The 19,654-nt window shown below is 41.1% G+C and overlaps 1 protein-coding gene across 1 annotated transcript in view; it reads right to left on the bottom strand.

Moving 5' to 3' along the window:
• Positions 1-19,654, bottom strand: part of Sybu (syntabulin) — a 112,436-nt gene that overhangs the window by 36,620 nt on the left and 56,162 nt on the right. Inside the window, exon 6 of the mRNA XM_027431435.2 lies at positions 8,223-8,420. Within this exon, the coding sequence (XP_027287236.2) occupies positions 8,223-8,420 (198 nt within the window). The remainder of the gene's footprint in view (positions 1-8,222; positions 8,421-19,654) is intronic.

The following is a 19,654-nucleotide window of genomic DNA, read 5'->3' as shown; positions in this document are numbered from 1 at the left end:
ATATCCTGTCTTTAGGATTTATTTTACTGGTCTGCTTCAAAAAAGCTTATGTTCAACCTTCTGAATATAACTGATGCTACACTGTCATCAGTCGCAGTCAGCACTGTCTACCCATGACTATATCAGGTAATGTAAAATAATAATAATTTTTAAGGACTTAAAAATAGTAAAAAAAAATTCTATCTTATACCGGTGTACCTTTTCTTAATGTCACATTGCTCTACTCTATTTGAAATTACATACCTTAGAACTTCTATAAAGTAAAGAGCATAGGTGCCCCATTTAAAATCTATTCATGGGATGAGAAGAAAAACATCTTTGTATTTTAGTATCCCTACTTGCAAAATGTAGGGTAATGCCATCTGTTTTTTGTTTTTGTACTCATATTAGAATTGAATGAGTTACGAGCTTGGAATTTCACCAAGGACAGTGAGTATTGAGTAAAACTCTCGGCTTTTCTTACTATTGGCTTTACTGATAATTGGCCACATTTCAGAATGCTATCCGAGCCCCAAAGTAAATCTAATATATTCTTTCAAATATTCCCATCTATCTCTGTCATGTCACAGATTGCTGTCTATACTTGACAATACACATTGCTGCTGGAGGCTTTTACCTAGGGCTGACAAGATGTGAGACAATTAACTCCATGTCAAAGAACACAGAAAGTCAAGCTTGTGACTTCCCAAAGCCTTCATGAATACTGACTAGTTTTCTTGGGACTGGAAGGTATTCTGCACACTACCAAAGGACAAAGGTAAATAGCAACGCAGCTCTAAACCTTTCAATATACAATGGCGACCTGCCTGAAAGACACACTGGTGCAATAGTGGCTCATTGTTGTGGAAGTAACCAACCAATATATGATTGACTATTCAATCCACTCCATTGTTGTCGGAATAATCAACCAATATATGATTGACTATACAGCCCACTCCATTGTTGAGGGAGTAACCAACCAATATTTGATGGACTATACAGCCCACTCCCTGAGATGAAACCCATCCCTGACATTGTTTGGGTTGCCAAGACCCTGAAACTAGATAGGCCAGGATCCCGGGTGTGTGTGTAAGGGGGGGTGGGGGTGGGGTCAAATCCACCTGTGTTGTTAAAGGAACATAGCAATGAAATCATTCCTAACAATATTCCTTCAATAGGGCACTGTGGAGAGAATGAGAGACCTTGTAAATACTCAGTCCATAATGGGATGTCTTCATCGAATCCCTCCCCTCAGAGCCAGAGGGGATGGAAGACACCAAGGAAACACAAACACTTGTAAACACAACAGGACCAAAGCACATATAAATCCAGAGAGACTGTGGCAGCATGCACAGGGCCCACACAGGTCTAAACCAGATGGCATCCCATTTCTGAGACGGAACTAGACACATGCCCCCACCCCTAAGCCAGAAACTAGCTCCAACTGATAACTGCTCACAAAGGAAAAATTACTTTTCTACAACAGACTTTCACTAGGTAGATAAATTACTCTTAAGGGCAGGCCCCCATGTCCAACAGTAGATGGCAAACACAAAATGAACTCTATGGCATTTTTGGAGGCTCTTTGTCTCATAATGCTTTGTCGGCAGGGGGAGAGGGGTTATTGTTTGTTTACTCATCTTTTGTGTTACAGGTCTTGTGTGTGTGTGTGTGTGTGTGTGTGTGTGTGTGTTGGTTTCCAGTTGGTTTTGTGTTTTTATGGGATTTCTGTGTGTGCAAACATGTGTATGTCTGCATCTATGTGTATTTCTTGTGCATTTCTGGCTGTCTTTCTGGCTCATTCTGTCCTATTCCCGTTTGTTTCTATTTTATCTTACTTTATGTTGTTAATATTTTTCCAGATGCCTGTTTGTTCTCTAATTAGAGGGAGGAAGAAAGGGTGTAGATTTGGATGGGAGGGGAGGTGGAGAGGATCTGGGAGGAGTTGGGGAAGGGGAACTGTAAATCATTATAGTGCATAAAAAAATCTATTTAAAAAAAGGAGACAGCAGTTATAAATGCATGTGGTGGCTAATGCTTGGAATCTCAGCACTTGGGAGGCTAAAGCAGGATTGTTATCAGGTCAAGGCCCACGTGGGCTACATAGTGAAAGGGATTCCAATTCCAAAGTGGCCACAGGAAGTGGCCCACACCCGGTGTGCCAACTCTGGAGCCTGAGGCTGGTGCTCTGGCAGCTGAGGTGTACAGGAGTGGAAGCAGGGTGAGCAGCCAAGCGGTTATTTCAGCTCACAGAACTCTGAGGTAGAAACAACAGCAAACACATCTGGGCTGAACCGTGCAAAGGGCTCTATTACGGGAACCGGGGGCTGCCAAATCACTAACCTAGTTGGTACCTTCTGGGTTTTCTAGCAAATGCTTCTTGGATGCAGAACACTTTTATTTTTATCTAGAGTAACCAATCCCAGGCCATTGTTTTGAGGTTATTATAGTTCAGCCAGCCAGGGCTCTAATTTCAATAGCTGGTGATATCTGGTGACGGGCTGAGGAGATAGAGTGACATCTTTCAGATGCAGATTTCAACATTTCAGCTTCTGGGTAGCTTTCTGTCCCTTTATTGTGTTCCTGACCACGCACCTACTCCTTTAACTGCCTCTCGTGGTTTCTCCTCTCACTATTCCTATTTGTTTAAGTTGTGTAACGCCCCCCCCCACACACACACACCTTTAAGCCAATCTGTGGACAAAGGTTTTAGTACCTAGTTTGGAAATACTGGATTGGATCCTTCTCTTTCCCAGGTTGAGATATTCTCCAGGCAATGAACTGGCAACTCCAAGCATCGCTGGAATATTATAATAAACTTACAGCAAACCAGTTAGGGCTTTTACTTCTGGGTACAGTAGTTTTTACATCCTGACAGCACACATTGCATACAGGAGATTGTGTGTGTGTGTGTGTGTGTGTGTGTGTGTGTGTGTGTGTGTGTGTGTGTGTGTGTGCATATGTGTTTCTGTGTGCCTATGTATGTGTGTGTGCATGTGTGTGTCTGTATGTATGTGTCTTTGTGTGTGTCTCTGGGTATGTGTCTGTGTGTGTGTCTGTATGTGTCTGTGTATATATCTGTCTGTGTGTGTATCTGCCTGTTTGTGTATATATGTGTATGCACGTGTGCGTGTGTCTGTGTATGTGTCTGTGTGTGTGTCTGTTTGTGTGTATCTCTGTATACATCTGTGTGTGTGTGTGTGTGTGTGTGTATGTGTATGCATGTATGTGTCTGTATATGTGTGTGTGTGCATGTGTGTGTGTGTCTGTATGTTTGCTGTCTGTGTGTGTGTGTGTCTGAGTGTATGTCTGTGTGTGTGTGTGTGGTGTGTGTGTGCCTATGTTGTGTGTGTGTGTGTCTATGTATCTGTGTGTGTGTACCTCTGTGTGTGTGTGTGTGTGTGTGTGTGTCTGTATGTTTGCTGTCTGTGTGTGTGTGTCTGAGTGTATGTTTCTGTGTGTGTGTGTGGTGTGTGTGTGTGTGTGTGTGTGTGTGTGTGTGTGTGTGTGTCTATGTATCTGTGTGTGTGTACCTCTGTGTGTGTGTGTGTGTGTGTGTGTGTGTGTGTGTGTGTGTGTGTGTGTTTGTGTAGGGTTTCGATCACCCGATTCCTCAGAAAGCCACCAGGGAGGAAGGCTTCCATTCCTTTCTTTTGATCTGTGTTATCACCCAGATTTATCATCCCGTGCTCTGCCTTGAATTACAAACTCCCTCAAAATGGGGTCACCCTTGCTTGTCACCTACACTCTCCCCTCACACTGAACTCCATTGTACAAAGAACACAGTCCATTTCCCGTTCAAGTGTCCGTCCACTGCATAGTCAGGTCATGACAAACATGGACATTTTCTCCAACATTTTGCCAAAATGGGAAAAAAAAAGAAAGCTGGGGAGAGCAGGGCCTCATCCAATGGCACTATAGGAATGCGTTGCTTTCACTCTTTGATATGACTTTTAATTAAATCTGCATAGTTAGTAGGCAACAGAAGCCAACAGGACAGATGGCCTCCCAGGAGTTTCCAGAAGGAGCTTCTGCCTAGCAGGAAGGGTTTTCCTGCTGGGGGTATGGCAGGACTCTGTTGGAAAAGAGCAGGCTTGCTTGCTTGCTACATTCCCCTTCCAAGCCCTTCCTGTATTCCCTGGCATGTTTCTCTGCTGGGTCTACATCACAAGGCCCAGGAGCCGCTATTTGTTCTTCATGTCATTGACATTTCAATGACTCCTTTCTGTGGGAGGGACAGTAGCATCCCCAAATCTAGAGCAATGGATCTAAAATTAGATAGGCTTTGCTTACTTAATCTTAAGGAGTCCCTGAGCCCCCAAGTAATAGCCACTAATTGCGTGCTATTTTAGTAAACTGGTATTGGTTTTAATGAATTGCCTTTTTTTTTTTAAAAGAAAAAAAAGTAGATCATACATCTAGGGCTGCAGATTAGCTTTGGTGATGGGTCCAATGGGGCTCCGGAGAAGCAGATGGGTTTTAACCTGAGAGCAGGACCTTCCGGTGCTTCAGCCAACTGTCTCCACATTTTATAAATTGGACGAGTCATCCAAGGGCCTTACTTCCTGCATTTCCTCTCTTTCTGTTCATGAGGTGGGCAGGTTGGCTCAGCCAAAAGTTCATAGACTCTGTAGGCCACCCTGCAGATTTTTCTGAAAGAAGGAATTTGCTGTATACAATTGGGCTTCTTCCAAAGCAGCAGGGACTCTTTCAAGGACAATGTTTGAAATTTTTGTTGACTCAGAACATTTAAGGATTCCTTTCACGAAAGCGCTCAGATAAGGTTGCTTAGGTGGTATTTATGCCTATGAACAGTGAAATCAAAAGCAGTCGACAGGAGTTTTGTTTGTAGAGTCACTTTTGGGCAACGGTCATTAATTTAGGATTCTCATATCCGTGTAGATGCTGAAACGGAACCGGATACTTGGGACACGTGATCAGTTTTTAGTGGACTACAGGTACAGAAACACCCCTATACTGGCTAAAAGGAAGAGTCTAGAGAGACCTGAGGTGTACTATCCAACCTCTGCAGGTGTTATCCTTTAACAGACCATAACCCAGCCTGAAGGCCCAAGCAGGAAGAAATCTCTTCACACTGAATCCCCTAGCCTCCCAAACCATAAGTAACAAATACTCCATCTCAGCCGATTTCACATAGAGGGATAGATACTCCCTCAGCCTAGACACACGGGGGAGGGCCCTATCCCAAAGGATATGACAGACTCTGAAGACCCCCTATGGAAGAAGGCCTCACCCTCCCTGGGGAGCAGAAAGGGGATGGGATAGGTAGAGTGTTAGTGGGGGACAGGGGAGGAGGGAGGGAGAGGGAACTGGGATTGACAGGTAAAACAATCTTGTTTCTAATTTAAATTAAAAAATGGAGAAAATAAATAAATAAACAAACAAACAAATAAATAAATAAATACCCCATCTCAGATATTCTGTTGTAATGACACATGATAGACCAAGACCAAAAATGAAAACAAAAACAAAAACAAAAACAAAAACAAAAACAAACCTTGTTTTTAAGTACAGATAATCTACAACCAATGTTACTAGAACCCTCATACATTGCTGTCAGGAATGTCAAATAGTTTGGCCTTGTTGGAAACAAATCTGGTAAGTCATTCAAAAGTTAGCATGGTAGCCAGACGGTGGTGGCGCACGCCATTAATCCCAGCACTCGGGAAGCAGAGGCAGGTGGATCTCTGTGAGTTCGAGACCAGCCTGGTCTACAAGAGCTAGTTCCAGGATAGGCTCCAAAGCCACAGGGAAACCCTGTCTCGAAACACACCTCCCCCCCCCCAAAAAAAAAAAAAACAGTTAGCATGGAGTTAGCATGACCTAGCATTTTTATGCTTAACTGTGTATCTGAAAAAACTGAAGACATGTTCCCACATAAACATGGATACAAAAATTCATGGCACCATTATTCATGATAGTTAAAATGTACACAGAGCCCGAGTGCCCATCAGCTTATGTTTGCTCATTTATTTTTTTGTGAATCTAAAATTGCTTTGTAAAAATGCTCCTTTAAAATGGGAATTTGCACAAAATGGAATTTTATTCAGCCACCAAAAAGAATGAAATACCAACACAGGCCACACGGATGAGCCCTGAAGACATTTTTCTACGTGAAAAAAATCACAAATGAAAGGTCACATGTATGATTTCATTACTCGGAAACACAAATCCACAGAAAGCGGGGCTGGGGGGGGCATTGCACAGAGGAGGACTCAGAGCAGCTGCTAAAGACTTAAGGTTTCCTTCTGTGGCAATAAAACATTTTTGAAGAAAGAGAGTGCAATATCTGCACAGCCATTAGCAGAGTGAAAGCACAATTTAAATAGAGTTAGGATATTCAGACATGGTCTCTACAATGGTGACTCTCAGTTCTTAAGGAGATTTAGAACTAACTGAGATGACAGGCATGGCTGTGAGTGATTCTCTTGATTAGGTTAGCTAAGGTGGAGTCCTGTCCACTGTGTGTGTGTGTGTGTGTGTCTGTGTGTCTGTGTGTGTCAGTGTGTGTCTGTGTGTATGTCTGTGTGTGTGTGTGTCTGTGTGTCTGTGTGTCTGTGTGTCTCTGTGTCTCTGTGTCTGTGTGTCTCTGTGTCTGTGTGTCTGTGTCTGTGTATCATAACCATCGGTGTTAAATCTGATGTCATCAGCTAAACACTGAACTGAACTCTGGATCCCAGTTGCAGAGAGGGAGGAGTGAAGAGCAAAGAAGTTGGGACCAGGTTGGTGAAACCCACAGAAACAGCTGACTTGAACAAAGGGAAGCACATGGACCCCAAACTGATGTCTGGGAGGCCAGCATGGGACTGATCCAGACCCTTGAACATGGATGTCAATGAGGAGGCCCCGGCACTCTACGGGGCCCCTCGTAGTGTGGATCAGTATTTACCCCTGGCATAAGGGACTTTGGGAGCCCATCCCACATGGAAGGATGCTCTCTCAGCCTAGACACATGGGGGAGGGCCTAGGCCCTACCAAGGATGATATGATGACTTTGGGGGACCCTCATGGAGGGCCTTACCCTCCCTGGGGGGCAGAGGGGGGATGGGGGACTGGTGGGAGACTGGGAGGAGGGAGAGGGAGAAGGGATTGACATGTGAAGCAGGCTTGTTTCTAACTTGAAGTAATAAAAAGTCATTTCTTGGGAAAAATCTTATGTCACAGTATTTTTCTTTTTTAATGTTTTAGCTAATTTATTGTTAAGTGTAGAAGTCACAAAGCAAAAATGGAACAGAAGTCAAAGATAATTTTAAAGGGGTTTTTTTTGGTCTTCTGGTGTGTGTCAAATATTTTTTAAGTTTAACAACAGGAGAAGTGTCAAATGAAAAGACATTTGTTTATATTTCTCAGACACAGAATATATTTATTCACATGTTGTAGGTTCTGAGAATTTACCTTTTCTTTTAAGTGCATGGTTTATCCATCTTTGCAATAACTATCTACGTGTCATCTAATAACATCTATTCTTCTGTACCTCTAGAAGGGATAGATGCAGCTACATGCAAGCATGTTCGACTTGAAATCTCTAAAAGAAACTACGCTAGCTAACTTAGCAATTATGCCTAGCTATAAGGATTGGCCTTAAGATAAATATCTCCCTTCACTGTGTTGTTACATTTTATTTTATAATTTATTCCTAACACAGGTTAGAATTGATTATAGAGTCCAAATGTCTGTTAAAAACATCCGGCTTATCTATTTCCTACTTGTTTTCCTACAGTCAGAAAAACCTCTCTATGATGGACAGCTATACCACTACACTGAACTACTCACAACTATTGCCCTGAATACTCTCCATGCTACCTCCTTTAAAAATGTTCTGGGTGCTGAGTATCTGAGAGTCATTTCTGACTTGATAGGCAGTTTTCCAATGGAAAGCTCTCTTACTGCACGGTATCTCCCTTAAGAAAGAGCATACAAATTTGTTACCCAATACAAAATGCCCATCCCCAAAACATACATACATATTATAGAGACCGAGCAGGTAGTATTTATGTAGTTATATGTATATGTATATGTATATATATGTTTATGTGTATATACATATATGGATACGTACATGTATGTAACCTAAATTAATGGAGAAAAATGAGGTCATCAATTTGAAAAAGAGTAAAGGGGAATATATGGGAGTGTTTGGGGCATGGAATGGAAAATGAGGGTGATATAATCTGAATGGCAAAAGAAATAATTTTAAAACTGTAAATAGTAAGGTCATTTACCTGGCTTTACAACACCTCCCTTTGGTTCCTTCTTATAACGAGCTGACTGGACGCTTCCCTCAGCAACCGTTCCAATCCTGCATTTCTTCCTGGTAAAGTCTTCATCGCTCCCAGGGCAAAAGCCAATGGGACTGTGCCCTGTGTCTGAGGGAGTCTTCACTGGGGATACCGACTGGCTGCTGGGACACCCTGTGTCATCTGTGAGACAGAAATGGTTGAGCTTTGAGTCACGATACAGGCATGCCGTGGGCCAGGCACACACACGGTCATGAATGGATTGCTCGTAAAATCCACGTAAACTGGGTATGACCCTCCTATTAGCATCCCTCTTTTGGGTTTTCCACATTTTGGCTACTCACATTGAAAATACTATTTTAAGGGAACACTGTAAAGACATGACTCATAAGCCTTTTCATCCTAAAGACTTCTGTAACATGCATTTTTACTACATTTTAAAATTTAAATTAGAAACAAGATTGTTTTACATATCAATCCCTGTTCCCTCTCCCTTCCCTCCTCCCCCAATCCCCACTAACACCCTAGGTATCCCATACCCTTTCTGCTCCCCAGGGAGGGTGAGGCCTTCCATAGGGGGTCATCAGAGTCTGTCATATCCTTTGGGATAGGGCCTAGGCCCTCCCCTGTGTGCCTAGGCTCAGGCAGTGTCCCTCTATGTGGAATGGGCTCTCAAAGTCCATACCTATGCTAGGGATAAGTATTGATCCACTACAAGAGGCCCCATAGATCTCCTCACTGACACCCACGTTCATGCAGTTTGGATCAGTCCCATGCTGCTTTCCCAGCTATCAGTCTGGGGACCAAGAGCTGCTCCCCCTTGTTCAGGTCAGCTGTTTCTGTGGGTTTCACCGGCCTGGTCTTCACCCCTTTGCTCATCACTCCTCCTCCTTTGCAACTGGATTCCAATTCATTTCAACAGGTACAAAAAAATTCAAATAACCCCCTGTATCTTTTCAGACATCCATACTTTAAAGTTGGAATTTAACAACAACACAAATTGCAGAAAACCTTTAAACTCATGGAAATTGAATAATGCCAAGTTGCACCACTCCTGGGTCAAGGAAGAAATAAAAAAAAGAAATTAAAGATTTCCTAGAATTCAATGAGAATCAGGACACAACATACCCTAACTTATGGGAAACTTTGAAAGCAGTGCTAAGAGGAAAGAAAGTTCATGGCACTAAGTGCCCACATGAAAAAACTGGAGAATAGTCACACTAGAGAATTAGCCCCACAACTGAAAACTCTAGAACACAAAGAAACCAATGCACCCCAGAGCAGTAGATGTCAGGAAATAATCAAATTGAGGGCTGAAATCAATAAAGTAGAAACTAGGAAAACAATAGAAACATCCATTAAAAAAAATCAAAGCATATGTCTACTGGAATATTTTCTATGATATAATAATTTGGGTTCATAACTGTCCAAAGACTTTAGTTTTGTGTTTTGTTTGCTTTTGCTTTTTATTTTGTTGTTCAGACAGAGTTTCGCTATGTGGCCCTGGCTGGCCTGGAACTCAGAAATCCATCTCCCTCTGCCTCCCAAGCACTGGGACTAAAGGTGTGTGCCACCGTGTTTTGCCTTCCAGGGGTGTTTGGATGGAGTGAGTAATATAAGATTCACAAGAAAAACTCAAGATAATTAGCATGCACTTTGGGCAGTTGTTTTTTGTTAAGAAAATAAAATTATTTGAATATTACTGTCATTGCCTAAGATTTTGATCACATGGCCCATTATCTGGTTAGTAGAATTTTTAGGGAGCCTCTGATTTTAGAAGTTCAAAGAAAGAGAAAGATGTGATCCTATTTTAGACACATATATCTAACCAAAAATAGGCCAATCAGATATATTTCTACCTGCAGTAAACTAGAAAAGTAAATGTTAAATTTCAATCACAGCTAAACATAACCAGGATCATCATTTTAGGCTAATGTTTATGTTGTGAGGTTATTGGTACAGATGCCTATGAAACAGAAAACTTCCATTGTTCCTTATGTTTGTCATAATTATCAAAGTACTTAGGACAGCTGATTTATCCTTTTTAGCTTGAATAAGAGTTGCATGAAAACTAGGACCAAATTAATGTTACTTTAAATATGCATACTCGGTGACATAGTAAATTTTCATTACTCAATAATTTTTACTAAATGAAATTCTTTAGATATCAGAATTACTTATTAATCCAAAGATTGTAAAAAAAATTATACATACCACTAACAATCTTAGATCTACTGTGTTTTTATGTATATTAGAGTAGCCACAGTTATTTGTCATCTACCATAGGTTATCTTGGGACTCAACAGCTGGAATAACAACAGGATAGAACTAAGGCTAAATTGGATACATGGATGGAATGAGTTGTGCCAAGGCTTTGTCTAAAAAGCAATTGCCATTGCTTCATTTCTGGCTTCTGCTTCATTTTTTATTATGAAACTCTCGCTTCCTGGAACAAAATGAACTTGGCACTTCAAGACAAGGCATTTTTCTTGCCTTTGTATGTTTTAAACTTTTGGACACATTGCTATTCCTGGGACCACCATGATCTGTTTCTAAGTGAATGGTTGTTAGTGCACTGTGCCTACAGACATGTTATAGCTTTCCTGAGTAGCCAGAGGCAAAGGTGAGTCCCTCTGGGCTGCCACTGTTCAGCTATTCTATCTCAAGCTATATCCATGCCCAATCCTATTTCCATGCCCTTGTTTCAGTGCAAAAAACGGAATCAGAACTCGCCTAGGGTGCAAATTTGCTTACTGGACCAGACTCCGGCAATTAATAATCTCCGTATTGGCCCCAGAGAAACTTTTCCTTGATTCCTATTTCAAAGCAGATAAACTCAAAACAAATGTTAGTAGAGCACTCAAAATTACCTAGTGCCTTTCCAATGATTTTCTTTCGAGTCAGACCCATCCATCATTTCTTTTGTAAGATACTGGGTCCAAATAAATAAAAGTCTATACTTTAGAATGTCTCTTTTTTCCCCTTGAAAGTGTGCAGTATCAAAGGGATAAAATTAAGTGATTTATACTGGAAAAAGCAGTGTCAAGAAAAGCTTTTAAAACTATGTTTTAAATAAATAGGAACCAGACATGTTTTGATTGGTTCTGTTACATGCTTTTCGTGTTAAAGTTTGTACAAAGCATCTTTTTCAGTACTGGGACTTTACATACGACTGGGATTAAGTGCTCTATAGGGTCTAGATAAAATTTAGGATATGAAACTGGTGGCATTATAGGAAGGCAGTAGCAGTTTTTCAGCTGGAGTCCATGGTCTACCTGTCATCAGTATTTACAGCCTGTATCTCCAGGAGATGGGAATGAGAAGATGAATTTGCAAATCAATCTTGAACTCTGGGCACCTCTTAAAGTATTTTAATCTCTACCTACCGTGGTTGGGGAAACCATAGCAATAGGAGGCAGGAATTTTCTTAACAAATATGTATCAAATTCTGGCACTGAATGGGCTCACAGTTATTGTACCCAGTTTGCATCCTGATGCAACTTACAAAGAAGCCACGGGGAATTTGTGGATATCACTTCATTTGCATGAGAAGTCTGAGTAAATGCACAGGCAAAAAGAGAAAAAAAAAAGAAAGAAAGAAAGAAAAAACTCACAGTGGCCTGTCCTATCCGCCTGATTTGTCTAGTGGAACCAAAGCTAACAAAGGAACATTCTTGCTATGGCACAGGACACACTGTGCCACACAAGGAAGGGCCCAGCACAGACTCAGAACTTTATGTGCCAAAAAATCATCTGGCCACTGGTGCTACTGAGGGATTTCTTTTGTGTAGTGGTGAAGAAGTAATTATTATTTCAACACGGCCTTCTGGGACTATTTCTCTACTCTAACTTGTTTGGGTGAAGATAATACTCACTTCTAAAACCCATGCAAATATTCTCAGCTGTCATTTACAATGATACTAAGAATGCCAAAGCCAAGCTGCTATTCTCTGGATGTTTGTATGCAATTGTACAATTGTCAACTGACATAAAGGTCAGGTATACATGGAAAAGACATGGTTATTAGAGGGTAGAGAGGCGGCTCAGTGGTTAAGAACACTTGCTGCTCTTGTAGAGGACCCAGGTTCTATTCCCAGCACCCACATGACAGGCCACAATTGGCTATATACCTCTAGTTCCATGGAATCTGTTCCTCTCTTCTGATCTCTTTGGGTACCAGACATATATGTGGTACACACACACACACACACACACACACACACACACACACACACACACACACACACACGGATGAATATTTACATTTCCTTTGACTCATGGCAAGTATGTCAGGCCTAGAGTGCTTGATAAAAACCATTAGCCAAAACAATTTAGGGGAAGAAGGGTTTAGTTCAATGTACACTTCCATGTCACTGGGTCCCTGAGGGAAGTCAAGCAGAAAGTATGGCAGATTGCTTACTGACTCACTCACTGGCTCATGTTCAGCTGACTCATAAAACCCAGGACTACCTGCTTAGGAATGGTGCAGTGGGCTGGACCCTCCTCCATCAATTAGCAGTCAAGGAAATGTTCCCAGGCCAGTTTGACCGGGGGATTCCTCAGCTGAGGTTCACTCATCTCCCGAGACTCTGGGTTATGTCAGGTTGACAACAAGAAAACTAACAAGCAGAGCTCCTATAGTTTGAAGAATCGGGGTTACTTTACCCAATCAGATTTGTTTAAAATATGGGGTCATTCCCTTCTGTGAGAAAGGATTTGAATTCCCAAACTGGATGGGTCCAGGATGATCACTGATGGAGGTTAGGAAAAAGCAATCCTGCTTAAGACTCTACATAAGTGACAGCCACCGGCCATGAAGCAGAATAACTGAAATTTTCTGTTTTATATATTAAGAAAAGAGTTCACCAAGTTTGGTGTCACATGTCTAAAATCAGAGCACCTAAAAGGCTAAAACAGGGGCCAGGGATGGCAGTGAACAACTTTACTCCCAGCACTCTGGAGGTAGAGGCAGAGGCAGGTGGCTCTTTGAGTTCAAGGCCAGGGGGGCTACATTGTGAGTTCCAGGATAGCCAGGGCTATGTAGATATCTTTTGTTTTTTAAAGACTTTATTTATTTATTATGTATACAACATTCTGCTTCTATGTATATCTGCACACCAGAAGAGGGTGACAGGTCTCATAACAGATGGTTGTGAGCCACCATGTGGTTGCTGGGAATTGAACTCAGGACCTCTGGAAGAGCAACCGTAGAGTACTTTCCACACTGTTGATTGGGAGACACAGGCCTTAAGGTCTGTAAAGAGAGGCAGGGAGGCCGAACGTTGGTGGTGCAGTCCTTTAATCCCAGCACTCGGGAGGCAGAGGCAGGCAGATCTCTGTGAGTTCGAGGCCAGCCTGGTCTCCAGAGCGAGTGCCAGGATAGGCTCCAAAGCTACACAGAGAAACCCTGTCTCAAAGAAAAGAGAGGCAGGGAAGCTGGAAGCTTTAATGTTAAAAGGCTTAATTGGGTAGGGTTCTTTTCAAAGAACATGCAGTATAGTTAAAATTATATGACTACAGCTATTAAAAAGTGTATGTCTACATATCTTATAAAACAATTTTAAACTTACTTTAAGTGTACTCTGGGAATTTACAAAATTGAAGGAATTTTTTTTAAAAAATCATGGGTTGCTGTTAAAAATTTTTAATTGCATTTTACCATTCTGAAATGTGTACTCAGTACAAATAAGTAGATAAATGATAAACAAAATATTTTCTTGTAATTTGTTACCCAGAAGAAAGTGAACTATTTGGCCTATTTGATTCATTGAAAGAACTATCAATGCCAAGTATGCTTTACTTTTTTTTTCTGCATCAAAATATTAATAAACATTAATGGACAACTCATTGCTGTGCCATGGAGCCTTTTCACCTGGAGCTTGATAGACTATGGAGAAAGAAGCTATGAAATACTATTAAGACCAAAAAGGGGCTCCCTTAGCTGAGAATGGGGTGTGACTTGAACACAAAAGAGTACTGAGTATAAGTGATTGATAATCCATCATATAAAACTGTGAATATATCATTACACACACAAAATTGAAGTAAGCAGAGAAAGGTCCTCTTGATTTCTTAAATTCCCAATGCCCTGGAAATCACTGGAAATGGAAAAGTGTGAAATTAGGGGCTAAGAGGTAGCTAAGTAGTTATCTAGGATTCACACCACCACATCAACCAGGCCTGGTGGTGCGTGTCTGCAACCCTAACACTCAGGAAGCAGAGGCAGGAGGATGTGAAGCTAAAGCCTAGTTTGGACTACATGAGACATTGACTCAAACAAAAAATTGTCCATTAAAAGGAAAGAATCATCAAATATACTGACGATAGAAAATGAGCACTATTAGTCTGTATTTCACTCAGTGAACCTGAAATTCCTCAATGGTTTTGAAAGATCTCTTTTCTTTTTACAAAAGTATTTTGGCTAACGAAAGAAGGTAGAATAATAGAAAATTGCCTTGATGCAACTTCTAATGAAATTATCGAATTAGACCATTAACTCAGTGAATGAAGTCATAGACAAAAAAGCTAGGGATTTACAGTAAGAACAGACACTCCCTAAATGTACACACTCAGGGTCACTGACAATGTGCTGTCAATCATGTACCATATGAGCCTATGAGGGATGAAGGAAGCTGGGATGGAACTCAATGATAGGGCACTTGTCTGCCCAGTGCGGGGTCTCCCACACTACAAACAAAGCAGAGAAAAGGACCCCCTATGAAGTATTCCTGACACACATAAAAAACTGTCCCTACATCTCTTCAACTCTTTCAAGCTAATGTCCATTTCCAGTTAAATCAGTGGTTGACAAACATTGGCCACATCTAGTTCTGAGTGTTTGTGAAAATCAAGTGTTGTTGGAAGATAGACTCCCCGCTCCTCTACATTGGGAGGGACGGCTTACCAGCGACAATGGCGTGGTTGTGACATAGGCTGCCTGCGCAGCAAAGTTGAAAATATTCAAGGAAGTAAACAGATACGTTTGAAACAATTAGGGATGTTTCGGTGTTCTGTACCGTTATATTAATTCTGTTAGTGATCCCAATAGTTCTGTGATTGTATCAGAATATGCTTGCGTGCTTTTATAAATGGTGCTGAGGCATGTAGAGAGACATATAATGGCATGATGTCTAGAGACCTGTTTTAAAACGTGTAACTGAACAGATGAAATGAATTAGGAGCGGTGTTTTCATCTGGATGAAATTGACAACAAGCATAAAATACTGACTGCACTAGTTTGACTTGAAGTATGCTTTAAAAGTTTTGAAATATTTAATTTCTTGTTTTATTTTGGGGGAGACCAGTTCCCACTATTTAGTCCTGGCTGGCCAGAAACTCTTCGTGTAGTCTTGAACTCACAGAGATCCATCTGCCTCTGACTCCTTAGTGCTGAGATTAAAGACACGTGCCACTTTGCCTAGCTATGTAATAAGTATTATTTTAAATAAGAGTCTGTTCAAAATAGGTAAGACTGTGAATTTTTAAAGTCCACTTCCATTTTATGGGATATTTTAAGCTCCCATTTTCCCACTATTGTTAAAATAGTTTTTACATCTTACAGGTGTATTTCTAGCCAAATCTTACTAGTTTATAGAATGTATGTCTAATAGAATTACCAACATTTCCATGAACTTGGAGCTAATTTATATTTCTCTACTTAGTATCTCACTTACTTTCTGACAATAACCAATATTCATTCGCTTACAATTTTTCAAGTTAATAATTGCACATGTTTTGATGTCATAATTTGCATGATTTTTTATTGGAAAAGCTTCATGCCTTTCATGTATTTGTTACCCTTTTTTCTATATCCTATGACTTGTTAATTTTTTTTCATTTGAACATTCAGGCTTTCTCAAAGTTTACATATGTTATATATACATGGCATCAATGCACCATTTTACCTTTTACCTTCATAGTGTTTTAATTATTCAAATATTTCCTATTTTATGAAGTCTCTACATATATTCATTTATGTTTCCTTTCAATAATTTTTATACATGCTTAGAATATCTTTTTATACTTAAAGATCAACTAAATACATACTATTCATAGATACCTGTAGTTTCATTTTTGTTTTTATTAAATCTATCTAGAATTCATTACAAAGTTCAACATCAATGTTAGATAGTAACTATTATTTTACTATATTTTTAGGAAATTCATCACTTTAATATGTTTTTAATGTTTTTACATTGGTGGTAATTAATTCCAGAACTCAGAAGGCAGAGGCAGGCAGATCTCTGTGAGTTTGAGGCCAGCCTGCTCTACAAAGCTACACAGAGAAACCCTGTCTCAAAAAAAAAAAAAAGCAAAGCAACAACAACAAAAAAGAAATCTGAGAGAAATAAATATTCTGGTAGATTAACTTATGCATTATCAATCTTAACATCACCAAAATGTTTACGTGTGTATGGATTTGTGTTATAAAATTTCCCAATATTTAACAAGTGTGCCTAACAGCCAGTATCAAACACATTCAGTAGCAACTATGATAGTCAAGCCATCCTTAAATGCCCTTGCACCAATTACTTAGAATTGTTAGACAATTTAACAACACTAAAACACCAGCTCTCAGAGCTGGGTGTGGTAGCACAGGCCTTTAATTCCAGCAATCGACAGGCAGAGGCATGTGGATCTCTAAGTTCAAGAGACCAGACTGATCTACAATGAGTTCCAGGACAGCTAGGGCTACACAGGGGAATCCTGTTTGGACAAACCAAAGCAAAGCAAACCACAAACTCTCAGGGATTAGAAATAAGACACTCTGCCAAAGTTTAAGAAGTATCTCTCTCTACCTCCCGGTGTCTGCTTGAAACAGAAGATCTCAGAGTTCATTTACTAAACAATTGTAGGAAGACACATTTAAATTTAACATCAGTCAGAAGAAAACGCTACTTTGGTACCCTCGTGTCCTGAGATGTTTAGTTACTCTTGGTTGCCACTCAGTGTTTAGTTATCCAAGTTTGGTGGGGTGGGGGTGGGGGGGGGTCACTGTCATTGTAAGGGAGCACTACTTGGAATCATATGAAAGTCTGCTCCAGTCTTACAAAAAAGTATTCATTTACATTCATTCAGCAAATGGTTATTGAGCACCTACTATGAACCAGATGCTGCTAAATAACAATTGCTCCAAATGCTGTATTTTTGAAGATAGTTTGATGAATTTGTATAAAATATCAAAGCTTAAATTCATGATTAATATGGACCACGTCTAATTCTAGCCACACACCATACACTGAAGGGGGACACAGGGGAGGCAAGAAAGTAGCACACTTCCGGTTATCCTATAATTCTAATAATGTCTTAGAGATGGAGAGCCCGGGTCTCTGAGAAGAGAGGAATTTCCTACTCACAGAGACCCAGAAGCTGACCCAGAGTTGTACAAAAAAACATCTCTTAAAAATCACGATACACTTTTTCCTTTCCATGTTTTTACTCATGGCAGTGCTCAGAATGCTCAAATTAAAAACAGACAAAGCCATCTGTCAGAAAGCAGTCATCCCATAACAAGCTGACCACAAAAATTTGAGGCAAGAAATGCTCCCATATTTCTGTGAAGGCAGTGTTTCTGCCTCCACACATGGAGGCGTTGCACAGAAAACATACTTCTGCTTTCCATGTTGTCGTAGAAACCTTTGATTTGTTCACTTAACGTTAGCATCCTTTCATAGTAAGAGCTCACAAATGTGTAAGACGCACTACCTTTGCTTCAGAATCATACAAAGTGTAATTGCCTTGTGTCCAGTGTTGAGATATAATAACCATTAGCGAAGCACACTGGATGCCATTATATAGACTCAACAGTAGGAGGGGCCTCGTTTGACAGCTTGTCATGGGAAGCCCCTATAGAGATAATTTGAGTGGAGATATGAGAGAGTGTGTGTGTCAGAAAAAAGAGATAGAGACAGAGAGACAGAGGGAGAGAGAGACAGAGAGATAGAGACAGAAAATACCGATAAGTAAATTAATTCCAGGCAAAGGAAACAAGCGTGTTAAAAACAAACAAACAAACAAAAACCTTCTGAGATAATAAAGGCTATGGCACCTTAAGCAAAGTCCCCAGCTTGTAATTAACGAGTGGGTAAAGCCATGGTCTGAACCCAGATAGGCAAGGCCCAAGTCTCCTTCAACACTGTGCTTTGTGGCTGCTTTAGGAACAGAAGGTCAGAGGCAAGTAGACCCACCTAAAGGCCACTACGGCAGTATGAGCGAGGAGCAAGAGTGACCTGATTGAGATGGTATTTAAGATATACTTGGAAAAATAATAGAAAACACTTATTTATGCCAATGGAAAATGGGAAAGAAACAAAGTTATCGTCCATAGTTTTTTTCTTTGAAGTCGCAATATGACAGCTCATTCCCGGATGAAGAAACACGAGTTCCTGAGTATGTCAGTAGCGAAATAAAACATTCTGATTTTGCTGTGGTTAAAATTGAGGGATGGGTTAAACACAGCATTGAGATGTGGAACAGACACGGGTGACTGAACCCCAAGTTCAAGAACAGGCTGAATATCACCACGCAGGACAGGAACATAAAGACACAGATTAGATGAAACCCTTGGGGTAAGCCAGGAAGAGAGACCAGGGTGGCTAAGGAATGACCCACAGGCAGGAGGTCCCCTGGGGAAGGAGGGTACAAAAGCTAAGGAGGAAGGTTATCGGGAGGCATGGCTGAAAGGCGGCAGACGTGGGGATATAAGGCTTACCAGCATGGCTATGCACATGCTAGTTGAGGGCAGACTGTCGTGACAAGAGTTCTGTTGGTCATGTTGCAGGGAAGAAGAGCAGGGGGGGTGGTACCTGCAGAGAGAAAGGGCTAGGGGGACTTTGTTTTCTCTTAATGCTGTGGGACTCTGGGATGCTGATATAGGCATGGCTTGTCTAAGTGACTCAGATGAAGGTCTCGGCCTCAGCCTTGTAACCCGTGCCTCCCAGAACCGAGTGGAGATTGGGGTCATTATTTAGTGGGCGCTCCCTTGTTTCTTGGAGACAAAAATAATCATCTCACATGTGAGCATTCCCAGGATTTCTGAGCTAGTTTGGAGGCCTGGGTTCTCCCTTAAAAGTCCCTGGGTAAAGTGCTGGGCAGGAGAGAGGACTACACAGGAGGAAGTCTGTTCATTTTCTTAGACAGAGGACCAGGGACATTGTCCAAAACATGACCTGTGACTTGCTTTCCTCCCAAGACTCACATTGCTTAACTTGACCCTGGGAAAGGAATCTTGAAGGAAAATATCATGGCAAAACATGTAATATACTCCAAGGTATACACTTACCTAGATGTTCTGGGGGGAGGGAAGGGGCTGCAACTAGGAAGCTGGAGAGGTAGGTGGGCTAGGAAGGGGGCTGCTGAATCCAGCTGTCATGAAAGCTATAGGCCAGTGGTCCTCAACCTTCCTGTGCTGCCACCCT

Source organism: Cricetulus griseus, chromosome 10 (assembly GCF_003668045.3).
Source record: "Cricetulus griseus strain 17A/GY chromosome 10, alternate assembly CriGri-PICRH-1.0, whole genome shotgun sequence".
NCBI lineage: Eukaryota > Metazoa > Chordata > Mammalia > Rodentia > Cricetidae > Cricetulus > Cricetulus griseus.
The sequence above is the reverse complement of the archived record's forward strand: the minus strand, read 5'-3'. Positions and strand labels throughout refer to the sequence as shown.